This window comes from Ostrea edulis, chromosome 3, assembly GCF_947568905.1.
Source record: "Ostrea edulis chromosome 3, xbOstEdul1.1, whole genome shotgun sequence".
Lineage (NCBI taxonomy): Eukaryota > Metazoa > Mollusca > Bivalvia > Ostreida > Ostreidae > Ostrea > Ostrea edulis.
The window spans coordinates 36136819-36154590 of record NC_079166.1 but is presented as its reverse complement, the minus strand read 5'-3'; the positions used below and the strand labels follow the sequence as shown (position 1 = coordinate 36154590).

At 35.1% G+C, this 17772-nt stretch overlaps 1 protein-coding gene across 1 annotated transcript; it reads right to left on the bottom strand.

Moving 5' to 3' along the window:
* Positions 1-9473: 9473 nt before the first annotated feature.
* LOC125676984 (uncharacterized) lies at positions 9474-17635 on the bottom strand. Its single transcript, XM_048914889.2, has 5 exons — positions 16989-17635; positions 15768-15911; positions 12092-12209; positions 10340-10534; positions 9474-9900 (listed from the first exon to the last, which is right to left on the bottom strand). The coding sequence occupies exons 1-5, from the start codon at positions 17468-17470 to the stop codon at positions 9718-9720; spliced, it is 1122 nt and encodes a 373-aa protein (XP_048770846.2). The 5' UTR covers positions 17471-17635; the 3' UTR covers positions 9474-9717.
* Between the last annotated feature and the right edge of the window lie 137 nt (positions 17636-17772).

The window sequence follows — 17772 nt, the reverse complement described above, 5'->3', positions numbered from 1 at the left end:
TCACTAACCACTTTTTAGGTTCAAAATATATACATTCATACCGCATAAACTTACGGAAGTAAGAGCACAATCCTGGAAATGAACGCAATTCCTTCTCTGTTTTGGTCTAGTCTAGTTGTAATGGCAGACTTTATCTTATCAGGATGAAACTTCAAAGTAAACTGAATCTGTATCTACAATATTTTATACAACTTTTCTTCATGTTCACCGCCTTTCAATAATTATTCAGTGTTTTACGTTCTGTTGCAACACCAATATCAAACTTAACTCGGTATCTCTCGCATTTTACCGTTTATTGTTGGCATTGAGCACCTACGACGTCATCTCTTCGCGAAATAACATAGCGCCTACAATCAGTCTTCGCTCGTTTTAGGTTGAAAAATGATAAGAAAATTGCTTATGACACCTGTGCACTAGAGGCTTGGACAAGTTTCCTTCAATATTTGTATAATACAAGAATCGCTTTGTCTGAGTACGCGGGGGTTTTGTCCACCACAAAATATAATATCTTCTCCGCACTGACGTTCAGATTTATATTTGTGATTCAAACTCAGGCCACGTATGTAAGTCACAGAATTTGCCCTATTTTAAAAGGAAATTGATGATTGCTTCACATGATGAGCAACCTTGTTTATGAAATTTAAAACCACGTATCATTTGTACTAATCCCTCTCTTTGTGTTTTCTATATAGTCCGTATGGTGTAATATGACATATGTTTACTGGTAATTTTACATACTGCGATGGCTACCTCATTCAGTGACATATAATCTACAAAATTTACGAAAGATCATGTTTACATAATATATTCATATTCAAACATTTCGGTTGAGCATCACCGAAGAGACATTATTTGTCGAATTGCGCATCTGGTGCATCAAAATTGGTACCGTATAAGTTGTACATATTTCATTATTAATGCGATACTGTTAAACAAATTTTATAAAACATACTGATAGCCATATGAAAACGGAATGACAGCGAGTGTTTCAATAATCTACGAACCACCTTCGATTAGTCGAAAACATACGCATATTGATGGCGGTCGAAGGTATATCATATCCATAAATGGTTGATGAAAGACTATTTACAGAAAAACCTGAAAATATAATTGATTTTTTCTGAACATCTACCAATCTCATTGTCCAATACAACCTGTCATTGAGTAAAATGTTATCTGACGTGTTTCATATCATTTGTTAGGCCGTTCTTTACACACTGATTTTGACTACGGATTACTCAGTTTACCTGATCAAGATATAAGGCTCATGACGGGTGCGGCCAGTCGACAGGGGATGCTTACTCCTTCTAGGCACCTGATCCCACCTCTGGAATATCCACGGGTTCGTGTTTGTCCAACTCTATATTTTCAATCCTTATTAGGAGTTATGAGATTGACCACTATTCGTTATCTTCACCTTTTCGTAATGAATTATATTGAGACACCATACTAGATGCAACGGTAGTAGTTCCTTTCTGTTTTGTACATGCTGTGGTCGGAGAAATGTAGAAAATATTACCAATGAACCAATGATTTATTGACATAATTAATAATTAGGTGCGTTGTTTTCCTTTAATGTATATCGTATATATACGTATGGGATGGAATTAACTGGTGATTTCACACACACCAGACACTAACTATATTACAAGTGTATGCTTTAATGATTTGTAAAACTTTAGATAGATAAGAAACGCATACACGTTGTAATATGATACAAAGAAAAACTTGAAAATCTCTTAATTATTTAATTAGTAATTGGAAAAAGACGTGACTAAACATGATTGATAATCAATAAATGATGAGGACTCAGAATAAAGGCTAAAACAATGTATCCAATCTTAGCTTTTGCTTTAGTAAGTCTGACAATTTTCATATCAGAGTTTGAACCATTTGTTCAAGCCACATGGTGTTATATTTGTTGTTTCATCTCTTTTCCAATTCAATGCTAAAAGTATTGCAAATTGTTTAAAGAAAACCTTTAATTTCAAACTCTTTGGAGAAAAACAGGACAACGTAGGTAAATTAATTACTTGTTCTAAATTTAAATTTCGAAGACAAAGTTGCTTTGATCAGTATATAGCGCTTAGTTCTATTAGTGACTTTCGGCCTTTTATGAAGCACTTAGCAATATATTTTTAGATTTTGATACCGAGTGTTTCACACTCCTTCGTGATGTCAATCTGTTTTATATCAAGAACAAAAAACGTTTATCTATGATTTCGTTTATAATGAAAACGTGGAGATACCAAACAGTGATCAATCTCATAACTCACAGACCCATGGACATACTTATACTTCAATGTCCCATTAAAAGCAAGAAAAATTCTCAGAGGCATACCTCAACACACTTATAAACACATTTAATATCCGTGTCAACTGGACGAATGAATATGAGTTACCGTACTGTATTCCAAAAACAAAGCAACAACCCTTACAGAGATACCTTGCTGGATCCCGTAAATGGTTTACCAAGGCCCTATCTTTGCTCCTCACAAAAAGTATTGATTACTCTGAAGGAGAAACTTCAAACACACCATATTGTGCCACAACATATACCAGAAGTGGTGTAAATCAAACATGGATTCTAACACATTCTAAAGAACTTTTAAGTTTTGAGATCACTGAACTTCTCAAATCAACAACATCAAAACATACGACTTTTCAACACTTTGCAAGATCATTTCTCACGATAAATCAAAGACTAGACTTTTTGACATTCTAAACAGTTGCTTCTTCAGAAAAATAGATAAAAAAATATCTAGTGATCAGTCTTTCAAAAAATTACTTTGTTAACGCACATTAGACCTTGGTTTCATTCTACAATTTGTATTTTAATTGATGTCTGAGATCGTTATCGCAGCAGTCTGATAACATATTATTGGACTGGTAATTATTATTATCGGGCTTCTACAGGTAAACCTTTGGACTGCAAGATCATAGGTATGACGTCACAGCAATGTTATGCGAGTACATAGAAGTTGGTTTATAAGCAACAAAAAGCACGTGTAACATTATATTCATCGAATCGAAGAAACAACCACAAATTAATGTATAGCATTAAGTGTCAGGAAATTGTGTACGGCGTCAATTTATGCCAATAGGCTAGAGTTTGTGACACGAACTTTAGTATCAATTTTGGTCCGCGACGTTATAAAGAGGGTCGACAATATATCTGCACCTGGACGTTATGATGGTGTCCCTTCGAAGTATATACATAATGAAATGCATATAGATGTGCTACATATTTGGATCAAATAGTTCCCGAATATAATTGAATGAATAAAAAATTTATTCATCTTTCACTTATCCTTCTGAAAAATGAATTGTACTAGTAGTACTAATTTATAATTTGTGTTAACGTGTGTTATAGAGATGTCGTGGTAATATGAAAGGTGAAGATAACGAACGGTGATCAATCTCATAACTCCTATAAGCAATACAAAATAAAGAGTTGGGCAAACACGGACCCCTGGACATACCAGAGGTGGAATCAGATGCCTAGGAGGAGTAAGCATCCCCTGTTGACCGGTCACACCCGCCGTGAGTGTATTGCATGCATTATTTGCGCATTTGCGTTAAAGTAGAATAACACACCTCAGAAATCTGACATGGATGGAAAAGTACAATAACATTTTGAAATTGAGAAGATTCAAATTTACCTATAGAGATGAAGATGCAGGATTTTTATTATTAATTTTTTTATCTATATATTTTTTTAATTATTTTTGTTTAGAAAACAATCTAGGAAAAAAATAAACTCGAACACACAAGCTACAGATCAGCGGCTGACGCGTTAACTTACTTAGTTACCTAGTTAGGCAGTTTCAAAAGGAAGTCAGCCATTATGACGATGTGTTGATTTCAATTACAGTCTTGCATTAATTCAAGTTACTTTATTAAGTAACAACCATTTGAAATATTTAAAAAATCCTGTCTAATGATGAATGTGAAATATGAGACAACCAAAAAGTCCTGTACCGACACCCGTAAGAAACATAAGAATATCATTCTAAAAACGCAATACATCGTATATATATTATGCTATAAAGGATTCGACAATGAATCAAATCACGTGTGGAGGTTTTTATCCTGTCTTTGAACTATGTATCAACCGGCCAGTGATTTTCAGAACCATTAAACTTGATATCGCCCTCATAAACGGTTAATAAGTATAATTCCTTTATACTGCATGCTTATGAAGACAATCAAACACATATTTCCGGAGGCGACAGTGGGACAATAAACTTGTTTTTGTTCGAATAGCCATTAAGTATGTGTTCTCTGATTATGGAAAGGAAAATGTAAAATAATGTATCTCTACTTTCACTAGTTTCATGTGATAAACCTTTGGGGTTTTGTTTTTGTTTTGTCTTTAATTTTTCCCTTGTTAATTTTTTTTCCTTCTATTTCTCGATGAAGGCACATGACTGCACATCAACGTAATGGTCAATTCATCTTTCAGATTTGACTTCCACAAGAAAGTTTTATCACAAAATATGCTGAAAGAAATACCGGTTCGTACTTTTTAGTAATCCATTGAAGGTCTAATGATGAGTAGGTACTACATGCTTCAGTTGACATCGAACAAGTACAGGGTCACGTGTCTGGTACATGTATATACACGTGTATGTTTCTTTTTCAAGATTATTCGTCGTAGGGTAAACAGCCTTGAAAGAATTACATTTGGGAGACCCATGTTTTCAAAGCGTCCATGCTGAAAAAGTTCCTGCCCGTGCGGCGTTAGAAAGCTAGAAATTTCAATGTTTTCTGGAGAGTCAGCACTGAGTTTGCATGTAGTATCCGACCATTGCATTGAGACGTCAAATGATTTAGTGTAACAGATGAAAATCACGAATGCTGTATATATTTCATTTCTTGTCATTTAATATACCGCGGTCTTATGACCGAATGTGCTGAGGATAATTTGAAGTTTTAAACGTGTTTAGGTATAAGCAGTATCACGACGAATAAATAACATGCATTTAAAAAAATGTTACAATCATGTATGCAGCATACATGTATGTATTCAGCGAAAACCATGCATAACTTCCATTTGATAAAAAATATCATGATTCTAACGCACTCTACAATGACCGAGTAAATAATGTCATGTAATTTGTAAACGGGGAGAGCATGAGGTCTATTCATATTCCTAACTTGAATGTTGTCGTTTGTGTTTAGACCTGCACACTTTGTTTATCCTTATTTATGAAGGAGTTCCATAAGGAAAACTACGTGTTATAGGGTATTACTATCAGTTGATTCTTCTGCATTCCACGCGACAAAAAAAAGGGGGGGGGGATTCTTAAAACTATTCAGAAACCATCATCTGAGGCGTCTATGTATAAAATTGAACGTTTGGACTGAATGTATAGTAGAATTGCCTTTGTTGATAATGGGAAAAGGGGCCGAATCTAATAGCCATTTCACCCCCCCCCCCCCCCCCCATCCTTTACATTAACCAACATGCATAGCATTTCAACACACATAACTCGTGTTCTCGAAAATGTTTCATTAAATCATTATAATCCATCGTGCCATATTTATCGGCCGTTGTTAAGGTGCCTCACTACACCTAGAAATAGTTTCTCAAATCAGTACGAATGCATTTAATCAGAACAGATATGATGATTTATGATACATGTAAATAATTTAATTCTTATTGTATCCTTGTTTCTGATTGGTCAAATTCCAATTGAGGAACGCAGGTTATTTTTGTATAACCTGGTTTGGTCAGCTGGTTTGGTATGGGGACACACCCCTTGACAACCAGATGTCGGAACTATTTTTTTTTCTCTCTCTCTCTCTAAATTTACATCGCAGCACTGTTTTCAGCTTTCTATGGAATAGAAAGTCAACGTGCACAAAAGATACTTCGGTTTGATACACATGTTGTTTTCTCGTTGTCAATAGTAGCATCTACTTGTACGCAAATCACTGTTGTAAAATATCTTTCTCTGTATGTATGGTCGAATAATAGATTAAAACAAAGATCTTATATTCGAATTAATGATTTGCCAAGTAAACATTACCCTGTTCATTTTGAAATATATTTCTCACTGGGGAAAGGGGGGGGGGGGTGAGTTGTTTCATTGCTTGATCCGCGATATCCGTCTTTCAACAAAGCAAACAGAAATTCATACGTCACATTTTATTACATGACGTCAGACACATTGACATGTACACTGGATCTGATTTGTCATTTGCTTACATATTTTCTTGTGTCGGACTTACTATTAGCGACAACATTGCATACAAGGGTAAGTTTTCATCTAGTATAAGTTTTCACAGTTGAAAACCGCAAATTATTGCATTTTCTGATATTTGAATATTTATTTTGGGTAGGCCTAAACAATGCAGTTTCCCGTATTTTCTCAGCCTTTCGGAGAGGAGTAACTTCAAAGTCGATCTCTATCTCTAAGGGGCAGCGAAATACGCATTGCATGGATAGTCTAAACATTTGTTCTATCATGACAAACTTTACTTTCGACACAATATTTTGATAAATGGCTAGACGCCGTAGAACTAAGATTAAAGATGGCGATCTTCGCAGCTAGACGCTTCGTGTCGTTGTTGCTAAGTGAATCATTGCGAGGCTCAGTTGACTTGTATTTTTCCGGGTTTATGTACATTTTGATAAACGAAGGTTGGCATCTTTGTCTCTTGCATTAAATTATAAGGAATGACTTTAATTCTGGGGCAAGTAATACGAGTATAACCTGGTTTGGGTCAGTTTACGCTTTTTTATAATCCGCTTCGCGGATTATAAAGCGTAAACTGACCCAAACCAGGTTATACTCGTATAACTTGCCCCAGAATTAAAGTCATTCCTTTAATAACACTAAAATAGAGTTTTTTAATATAAAGCATCTATTGTTTAAATTTTACAAAAGTTTATATCGGCCTCAGTGGGTGTTGGAACTTCTGAATCTTAGGTTCAAACCCCGTTTATAAATGCTTTTGAATCTATTACTGTAACTAAGTGGTGGTCTAAAACACTCCAGTCCTAGTAAATAATAGAGTGAGTACTTAAATAATAAAATGACATTACAGGTAGATTTCAATTTTCTTTCACGTTTGGCGATGCGGCATCGAGAATCGAGCCGATGTCTTCTGCATGTAGATGAAAACCGAGTCTAAACACCGGTCTATGGCGACCGGTAAGCATGGCTAGAATGATGCATTGTCATTTGAATTCTAGGTAAATTTAAATCACGTGTGGTAGGTTCGTCTTGTTTATTAAGCAGGAACTCCCACGTGGGGCCTTAAACCTTAGATCACGATTTTGGACCCCCGATTCATCTCCTGCTAAATTTTTGTCTCAAACTTCCGTATTCAAAAATATCAAATCTTAAAGTGACGTTTTTACACATACAGGGTATCTAACCTTTTGAACTCTTTGTAAATCAATATAACCAGAGAAATATATATATCATGTACATGTATAAACTTGAAGCAAATTTCATCTTCATGAAAAATAACTGTAATTTCCGCAAAGTTAATACTAGTATATTGGAAATCAACAACCTAGAAATAAAATACACTGTTCTCAAATTTCAAACCTCCTATTAATGGAAACAGAAATTCGGATTTCAAACAATTTAGTACATTCATAATTTTAAGGTTAAAAAATAAATGATATACTGTGCGACTATATATGCCTCACTAAATACTGTGATTTATGTCTTGAGCTCATTAATGAAGCAGCCATGTGCTTCTACAGCACTCTGCATGGTTGTAATGATAACAATTGTTGGTTAATGTCTAGCTTATATCAATTTATATCAAATCAAAGTCCACCGTCAAATTCTTTCCTATGTCATTTGTACAAAATGCCGAAGACATTTTTTGTCCTATTTTAATGAAATTCTGCTTCACTATAAAATTCCAATACAGTTGACATACATAATATTGAAATTACTTTCTGATCAACTATTGCAGATCTAGCATCTTGCGCTTTTAACATAATAGTTACTTTTCAGGGTTGAAGGTCAGAAAGATCACAGTCAAAGAGAATTACTTTGCTGAAAATTTACACCGATTACAAAATCATCCAATCTCTGCAATAAGTCAACAAAATTCAATTAAGAATTATGCAAAAAAATTGCTGATATTTGATATTATGATACTGACTTTTTTGATATCACAATCAGAATAGTAATCTGAAAATTGTTTTGATATGATATTGATTGGAAGCTACAACATTTGAATCTAGCGAATGAACAGATGTTTTCATTTCATCAAATTCATGTATAACATCAATCTGATAAAATCAGATCTTTGATCCGCTCCCGTAATATCATGTCGTTACTTTGTGTAGCAGCAGCCGATTAAAGAACATGTTTTAACATGTTGCAAAGTGTTGGAAACTGGGTTAGGATGTTTACATGTAATTCAAGCTTAAGAAATCAAGCCAGTTGACCCAAGGCCCAAAGACTAAAGGGGCATTAGCTGTGAAAGTGATGGCAACCATTTTCCCCCAAAAAATCTCTCAATGAGTCAATGGCGTGGGAATATATATTTATGACTAATAAAAACATATATTTTGTACAAAAACAAGAGAACCCAGATAAACTATGTTAGATAACCACTTTTAGCATAAAGAAATATGTGCCTGTTTTGAGGCTAAAAACTGTTTGAAATCATTAAATACTGGTGTTATTACTGAAATATATAAGATGGGACAATTTTCATTGAATTAAATTTTTGATGACAAAATAACAGCTAATGTACCTTTAACAATTTTCATATTTCCTTGGAACCTATGACAGGCACCAATGCAGTAGGGGGAGGGGTTAAACATGCTCGAGAATTTTGTTTTATAAGGTACTTCAAACATGATTGATATGGACATAAACTAACAGTTCTAGTGGAAATATTCTAGAGTAATGAAAGAAAATTCCAACTGTAACAACAAGTTCCTCAATCCTATTTTTTAAAAACCTACTATAAACTTATTCTTTTAGATCAATGATGCAATAAACATTTAGAAAAATTAAAATACATGTACTTGTGTAAATGGTGACCAAGAGCTATACAGGCATTTCTCAGATTTCTGATATGCATAAATTTATCAAATCTTGACGACTTCTTTTGCAGTTCAATATAATGAAAAGAAAGTAATTATTAAAGTCATTATCTGTGGTTCAATATTCGATGTCCAGTCCTTAGTAAATAGCAGTACTATATAATTATGTCTTAAAGAAAAAAGCAGCACTATATAATTATGTTTTAGGTAAGGAGTCCTTATGAACAAGCTTTAGCCTGTGGTGCAAAGAAAAAAATGAATAATAGATATTATTGACAGTGGTATGAAACATAAATGTGCCATAAACTTGTGTTATTGCTCTCAATCATTGATTAATATTAACTCCATGTGCAATTTTCTTATGAAATACAAGATTTCTTGAAGCCCAGAAGAAACATGGCTACATCTAAATTACAGAAGAAGACAACAGTGTAACATCCTATTCATTGAATTTCAGAGCTTTAATTACAAGTACATGCAAACATCAGGGAATAACAAGTCTGAAAGCAAGTCATTCGTTTACAGCATATCCATAGAGTTTACCCTGGAACTTGAATCCTGACCCACGCACCGCAAGTTTCAAAATATCCGATGACTGCATGAAGTTTGTCTGTGAGATACTTAATAGTATAGAAAGTACTGTGAAAGACTTTCTTTTAACTTGCATACTCAACAAATTATAAAGTTTACAAATATTCCATCAAATCTACCATGTCTAGAAAAGTCCTCACAAGTTCACACCGGCCTTTCTTTGTCAGAATATTGCATTTTTCACTGTATCTCACTGTAGCACTATCCCTTTCAGGAAAATTTCCGGTTTTGATACACTCCAGGTAATTCTCACTTGTTGCAAATGCGACAATAGTTACCTGTAAATCAGACAAGAAACGATTTTAATCCAAAGTTGACTGTAGAATTTCTGATCCTCATCAAAATATATCATGATTATTTGCCAATTTCCACGTTTTACAAACAGGAATCAGAAATCTACACATGATGGCATACAAATAAACTAAGTATTGTGACAACACATTGTATATTGGGGAGAAATGGTGCTCACAAAAAAAAACACCCCCAAAACTGAGTACATGTATAAGGTCGGAAACACTAAGCATTATACAACTACTTTTAATAATCAATCTTGTGCAAAATATTTTTGTGACAGAGTCAACAACAAAGTCATGCCAGTAGTTCACATAGACATTTTCATAAGATCAGTTGTGCTAATGAAAGTGAATAACTAGAAATCTCTTTACATAGCCACTGCCACTACCAAACTCAGCGCACACACTTTCATTTAATACTTACTTCCGTTGCTTGAACTATAAAACCAAATATTCCGGTGGGTCCGAACAACGAGTCACATAAAACAGAGAGCATCCCTCCCAAGTGTTGACCTTTCAATTCACAGTCTACATGCTCCACTGGGTCATGTGACTCCGACACCTTTCTCAGTTTTGTGTGTGTTTCTAAAACATTCCATTTGCTGTAGCATTTGCTAACCTACAATAGTATTAACATTTATCACTACATATGAGAGCTTATACATGTAAGACCATGGTTCATAACACTCACTAGAGTCACCTTTCTCACACATGGATAAAGATTTGTACGTTTGAGACACTACAAATGTAAATAAGTATTTACACTGTTGCAGACCCACTCTGATTTCAGGGTCATGGAATGAAGAAAATTGAATCGACAAGGGAACATTTTCCTGTATCAGTGTGGTTTTTCTTAGACAACATTAATTAAATCATTAAACCCTAATGTGGCCCTAATCAAGGTGTCAGGGGTTGCTGTTATTATGAATTGAACTTACTTCAATCTACATGAAGTTATTTGAATAATATAAGGAAAAATGTACCTCTTTCTTACACTGTAGGAATACAATTAACAATTTTTCTCCTACATTCCTATACAAAACATTAAACCCCTATTTAAGCCCACAGGGTCATGGTTTGAAATCATATTAATTTACATATGAGGAAGCTTGCATACTTACATTGCATTTGATAAATAGTACCCTTGTTGTTCATGAGGAGAATTCGAATTTTACCAACTACATATTCCAATTGTAAAACAATAAACCCTTGCTTTGCCCCAAATCTAACCCAGTGGGCATAGTGTGAACAAACTTGTATCTACACTACATGAGGATGCTTGCATGTCAAATGAAACTGACACACCTATCCAGTATGATTCTTTCCTATATATATTTTATCTATATGAATTTTTTCCCGCTCTGCTCTAAGTCAAAGCTGGGCGGGGTAATTATTTGAACTAACCTGAATCTACACTACATCAGAATGTTTACATGTTAATCGGACATAATGCATCCTTGTTTTATTCCATTGTAAACTTTCAATCAGTATCCTGTCCCCCACCATGGCCTGGTAGGTAAATGAGTGAACATAATTGAATCTAAACTGTAAAATGATGCTTTCAAATCAATTCAACACATCTTACCCTTGTGGTTCTAGAGAATAAGATTTTTACCTACAATTCAAATTCCTCATATGGCCCTGTCCTGGCAACAAGGGTCATAATTTGAATACACCAGAATTTACATTACATGAGGATGCCTGCATGTTAATTTGACACATTGTATCCTCGTAGTTTGTAGAGATTTTTTCTTTATTTTCCTATGCAAAGATTTAAACCCCTTATGCAGCCCCATCCTGATCCTGGAAGTCAATGTTCTGAATAAATTTGAATTTACTCTAAGAAAGCTTTCACATTAGAATAAAGGTATTTGTTTTCTGGTTCTGTGGTTCTTCATCAGATTTTTTTTTAACAACCCACCTATTTTCACTTAAGTCCAATTATCTTCCCTTGGAAAGGAGCATGACCCTTTATTTAAAGCTTTTTAATACTAATTTCACTTTGGTTACAAATGATCTTGTGGCTCTGGAGAAGAAATCAAAAATGTGAAAAGATCACATTGATAGATGAACAAATTTTAATCAGAAAATATCAATATTGAGCTCAAGTGAAACATTGATAATTTGCACTATCATGTTTTGTATCCTTGTCAAATTCAGAAATATTATACAATACCTTAACAGCTGCAAGAACAGAGTTCTGTTTCCCAGGATCAATCACAACTGCATCGGGGACTGAAGAAATCTCCTTCCCACCGATATCAAAACTGTAACGTCCAACATTTGGTGTACCTCTAAAATTAATACATGTAGTATGATCAGTGTTAAAACATAGTTCTCAAATGTCAACTTCAGAGTAATTCATGCTTTTAAGGGATGTTTGGCACCACATTTGGTAAAATTGTCCTACACAGCTAGCATTACATTCAGTAACAAAAGTCCACAGTCAAGAACTTTCAGCACAAGGAAGTGAAAAACACAAAATAAAACTGCACCATTTAATCGACAGAATGGTCAATTTATGGCTACTGCCTCACTGAATAGTCACTGAAGGGTTTACAATCGCCATTCAATGACAGCTGATATATTTCAGTGGCCTGTTTTCATCCCATACGGATCTGGGTTAGAATAGGTCCTCAGTACCCCTTGCTAATCGTAAGAGGCGACTAAATGGGGCGGTCCTTTGGATGAGACCACAAAAACTGAAGCCCTATGTCACAGCAGGTGTGGCAGGATAAAGATCCCTCCCTGCCCAGTACTCAAAGGCCGTAAGTGCCGAGCAGAGGCCTAAATTTTGTAGCCTTCACATCCAGTGATTCCGAAGGTCAAATGCCCGGTAATTTTTGTTTTGGTCCGATCAATATCAATTATTGGCCGGACCAAGTGTCCGATAATTTTTTTTTCTCAATAAAATACATGATTAGATAAATTTTCAATTTTTAGCAGCATGTCCCAAAATTTATTCTGTTCTTTAGTCATTATACAGAAAACGTATTTATGTTTAACTCAAATATTTATCAAATTTGCAATCCCCTTCAATTCCCCTGAGAGAGTGATAATATAATTGAGCATGCAATATCCCGTGAAACTACAGACGTCTTTGAAGAGTTTGAATTAGGTAATAAATAACAGGTAAATAAAGCATTTAAATTATACTCTGATCAAGAAGTACTTGAACAACAACGGCATGGTTGATTGAAGAATTTGAGTTAAACGGGTTGGAAAAGTTTACTCCGCTGACGAATCTGAGGTGAAGTGCTTGGGCTAATAAAGTACGTCGCTGATGCCATTCTGGGCCAGAAAGTTCAAATTCACATGAAAGCTTCCTGATATAGTGCAGATTCAAGTTTGCTAAAATCATGGCCCCCGGGGTAGTGTAGGCTGACAATCGGGGATCAAAGTTTTACATGGGAATATATAGGGAACATCTTTAAAAATCTTCTTCGCAAGTACCACAGGGCCTGAAAGTTCAAATTTACATGAAATTTTAAGCTTCCTGATATAGTGTAAATTCAAGTTTGTCAAAATTATGGTCCCCAAGGGTAGGGTGGGGCCAATAGGGGATTAATTTGTCTATAAAATTTTGGTCTGCTAAAGTGTGATTTGGTCCAGTAATATCTCGACCATTACTGGACCAAATGTCCAGTAAGTACCAGAAGACCTTGGGAAGCACTGCACATCTCCATATGAGTGAAAAACTCTCAAGAGGGATGTTAAGCAAAATAAAATCAATCAATCCACCTGATTTCAAATTTTCATAAATAATTTAATCTAAGCAATACATAATTCTTGTCTGTACAGTAAAATGAATCTTGACAATATAGCCTAAACATGCTCTCTCATAAGAATGGTCAGCTAAAGAGATCATTCAGTTGTAAAATGCAAGTTTCGAGATGCATGACAATTATTTCCCTTCAGACAATTCTTGTACTCTGCAAAGCATAAAGGAATATTTAATACACATTACTTAAGAGTGTGGGATAGGGAATTCCACCGAGGGGACAAGATTTGCAGTCTAGGACGAGGCTTTGCCGAGTAGACAGCGAATCTTGTTCCAGAGGTGGAATTTCCTCATCCCACATGAGTAAATAATGAAGGATTATTTTTCTCACATTTTACCCACAGTTTAGTGCATAAATTTAGGAGCTTTGAGACAATTCTAAATCATCAAAATCCTCATTTGAACTTCGATGCAAAAACTAATTAGATAGGCAGAAAGAGCATACCCGAAAATGGTTTACACTGTAAGTGTAAACTAAACAAGAGGCCCATGGGCCACATCGCTCACCTGAGTCACCTTGGTCCATATCAGAAGATTTTCCATATCTATTTGCATGTAAAACCGTAGTCCCTATTATGGCCCCAAACCTACCCCTGGAGGCCATGGTTTTTGCAAACTTGAATTTACACTATGTCAGAAAGCTTTCATGTCAATGTGAACTTCTTTGGCTCAATGGTTCTTGAGAAGAAGATTTTTAAAGATTTTCCCTATATATTTGTATGTAAAACTTTGATCCCCTATTGTGGCCCCATCCGACCCTCGGGGGCCATGATTTTAACAATTTAGAATCTGCATTATATAAGGAAGCTTTCATATAAAGCTCAGCTTTTCTGGCTCAGTGGTTCTTGAGAAGAAGATTTTTAAAGATTTTTCCTATATATTTGTACGTAAAACTTTGATCCCCTATTGTGGCCCCATCCAACCCCCGGGGGCCATGATTTTAACAATTTAGAATCTGCACTACCTAATAAAGCTTATCTATAAATTTCATCTTTTCTGGCCAAGTGGTTCTTGAGAAGAAGATTTTTTAATGACCCTACCCTATTTTTACCTTTTCTTGATTATCTCCCCTTGGAAGGTGGCCTGGCCCTTTATTTTAACAATTTAGAATTCCCTTTACCTAAGGATGTTTTGTGCCAACTTTGGTTGAAATTGGCCCAGTGGTTGTTGAGAAGAAGTTGAAAATGTGAAAAGTTTACAGACGGACGGACGGACGCCGGAATACGGGTGATCAGAAAAGCTCACTTGAGCTTTCAGCTCAGGTGAGCTAAAAACCCAAGTTTGTCCAACAGAAAGCTATATATACATTAAAATTTAAAGATAACAATGCAAAATATTTTTACTTCGCTGTGTAACGTAAATCTTCACCATGTAACGTAAATCATAGAAAATATATGACATCACAATCAAATGACGTTGCAGCAGTGTGAAACAGAAAAATCTCACATGGCTGTCTCACATGGGTAAAGTCGATCTCACACTGGTGATAATGTGAGAAAAATAATCCTTTATTATTTACTCAGTGGGATAGGGAAATCCCACCTCTGAAACAAAATTTGCTGTCTAGGACTCGAGATCAACAAAGCCTTGTCCTAGACTCTAAATCTTGTCCCCTCGGTGGAACTTCCCTATCCCACACTCCCACTACTGAAGGATTCTATAAGCCTGTCATTACATTATATGTACACAAGAAGTTTCTTGAACATGTTAATCATGCAAGGTAAAGATAACGAACAGTGATCAATCTCATAACTCCTATATAAGCAATACAAAATAGATACTTGGGCAAACACGGACCCCTGGACACACCAGAGGTGGGATCAATCATATTGTTATTCAAGAAATAAAGAAACCTAACTAAATTAATGATATAGCAGAGGTTTCATAATCTGCTATCACCTCTTATATTCCTGTGTAATGCACATACCATGTACTAGGCCCCACCCAAGCATTCCAAGAAACAAACTGACACACAGGAGCTGTTACTGGAAAATTTAAAGTCTTATTTTCTGCCTGTGAAAATTCTACTTTGGCATGTTTCATATGTTAGTGAAAAAACGTTATGACTTACACTAATTTCAATTCAAATAATTTGGCAAATCTTAGAAAGAGCTCCTGGAACATTCCCTCTGATAATTCTTCTGGGTCCGTACTCTGCTTTTTATTCATCATGTATAGCAGCTGCCACAAAAAATCATTCACCCACTGATTCACCCTAAAAGAAAAAAAGAAGCTTGTAAATCACAATGATCACCTGTGTCCATTAGGTGTATTTACGTTTTATCCAATTGAGATGAACAAAATGAATGAAGTTCTGAATGACAATGGGTCCTGCACTTGTGTAAATTTGTGGGTCCTATTTAATTTTTGCAAGTCTTCAAAAAAGTAGAAAGGTGTAATTTAAACTTCTATGGAACACTACAATATATATGTCAGGTTCAGAACATAATTATTATTGATGGAAAATAAAACATGGTGGTTCTTAAATCAATATAATGAGAGGTCAAATTATAGATCAGGTATTTGTTATACAAGTCTCTGGTCTTCCATTGAAAATTAGAAAATTCAGTTTGTCAGCAACATGATAGAGCCCAAATGTTTCACCAGACATCATGAACATTAAGACTGACAACATCATGCTTGTCCTCAATCCAACAAAAAATATGTACGGTATATCCAATAGTTTTAAACATCTCAGCATGAATACATAAGTATTAGCAGTGCATATATCTTTAAGTATGCCTTTTCCTGTCAAATTCAAAATCATGCCACAGAAATTTAAAGACATGAAAGTGGTCCAGACCACAACATCTGTAAGGGCCATACAAGGATTTGAAATGTACTATAACTTCAAGTGGTTACATATGACATCGAAATATATGGATGATACATTATGTACTAATAATCAAAGTCAGGTTTCAGTAATAAAGCTGATTAATTAGTACAGACTGTGGAATACACAAAGCAGATTAGCTCTACATGATGTGGAATGAATGATTTTAAAGAGAGGTCAATTAAAGAAGACTAAAATTGATGATCTTTCCATGAAAGGATGTCTGATTGATTTCCGGTCGCAGTAATTGATGGGAATTGTAGATTATTGCTTATCTTATCTGTATCTTTTGACCTTCTTCATCTCTTTGTAACATGATAATAAAGATTTAGGCCCTTATTATCATTTTATAATCACCAGACAGTAACTATCGACCGTCAAAGGTAACAAAGTTTGTGTTGAACCCTGACCATTACTAATTATAGTATTCCAGACAAAATTTACAACTTCTATGGGTACCTTTTGCACCTTTCTTTTATGCGTTTGGAACCAGACATTACATGCAGATCATTATTGGCAAAATGTCTTATCCAATTCTTCATTGAAGTTTTATCTAAAGTCTTTGTGCTTTCATACAATTTCTCTACTCTGTACACTGGAATATGGTCAATATATTCATAGTCAATATCTATGATATGTTCCATTGCATATTTATAGCAATCAACAACAACTTTCCGCTCTCCAAGGGATTCGTCACCATTCATCATTGCTATGATTTTACTTCGTCTGTGCCTCTGGTTCTCCAAGAAATCTGGAAATGATGAAAAAACAACATAGGGCGTAGAAACTCCTGGCATCATCTCAACACTCAATTTTGAAAACACTTGGTCATTCCAGTCACTGGTTTCCTGTGAAATTTGCAAGTTCAGAAAATGGTTTTCACCGCCAACAGTCGACATTTTCATCAAGTTTCCACCTGTCCTCCTGAATGTCACTTGCATCGGTTGCAATAGTCTATGTCATTTGCCCTCCGAAATGCTACATTTCCTTTTCCTGTTTTGTCTTCTTGGACTTGAATTATTCAGAAAAGAGTTTTTTTCCACAGGAAAATTGTTGACGAAGGTAGATCTTCCATCTCCATCTTGCAAAGGTTAACTCGTACTCTTGCATTTCGTACATGGACAAATCGTACCAGAATGTAAAGTCGTTCATTGATAACGCATTTTAATTAAAAATACTAGCTACATAAAATCAATACTTGAAGTACAGGGGTATAGGGGAGGGGGTGTATACTTACACCCCC

Excerpts from the sequence above, each read along its gene's own strand:
- LOC125676984 (XM_048914889.2), bottom strand. The coding sequence starts at position 17,470 with ATGCAAGTGACATTCAGGAGGACAGGTGGAAACTTGATGAAAATGTCG. Across the intron at positions 15,912-16,988 it reads ATAAAAGAAAGGTGCAAAAG|GGTGAATCAGTGGGTGAATG; the intron begins GTACCCATAGAA and ends TTTTTCTTTTAG. Across the intron at positions 12,210-15,767 it reads TTATTTGAATTGAAATTAGT|AGGTACACCAAATGTTGGAC; the intron begins GTAAGTCATAAC and ends TATTAATTTTAG.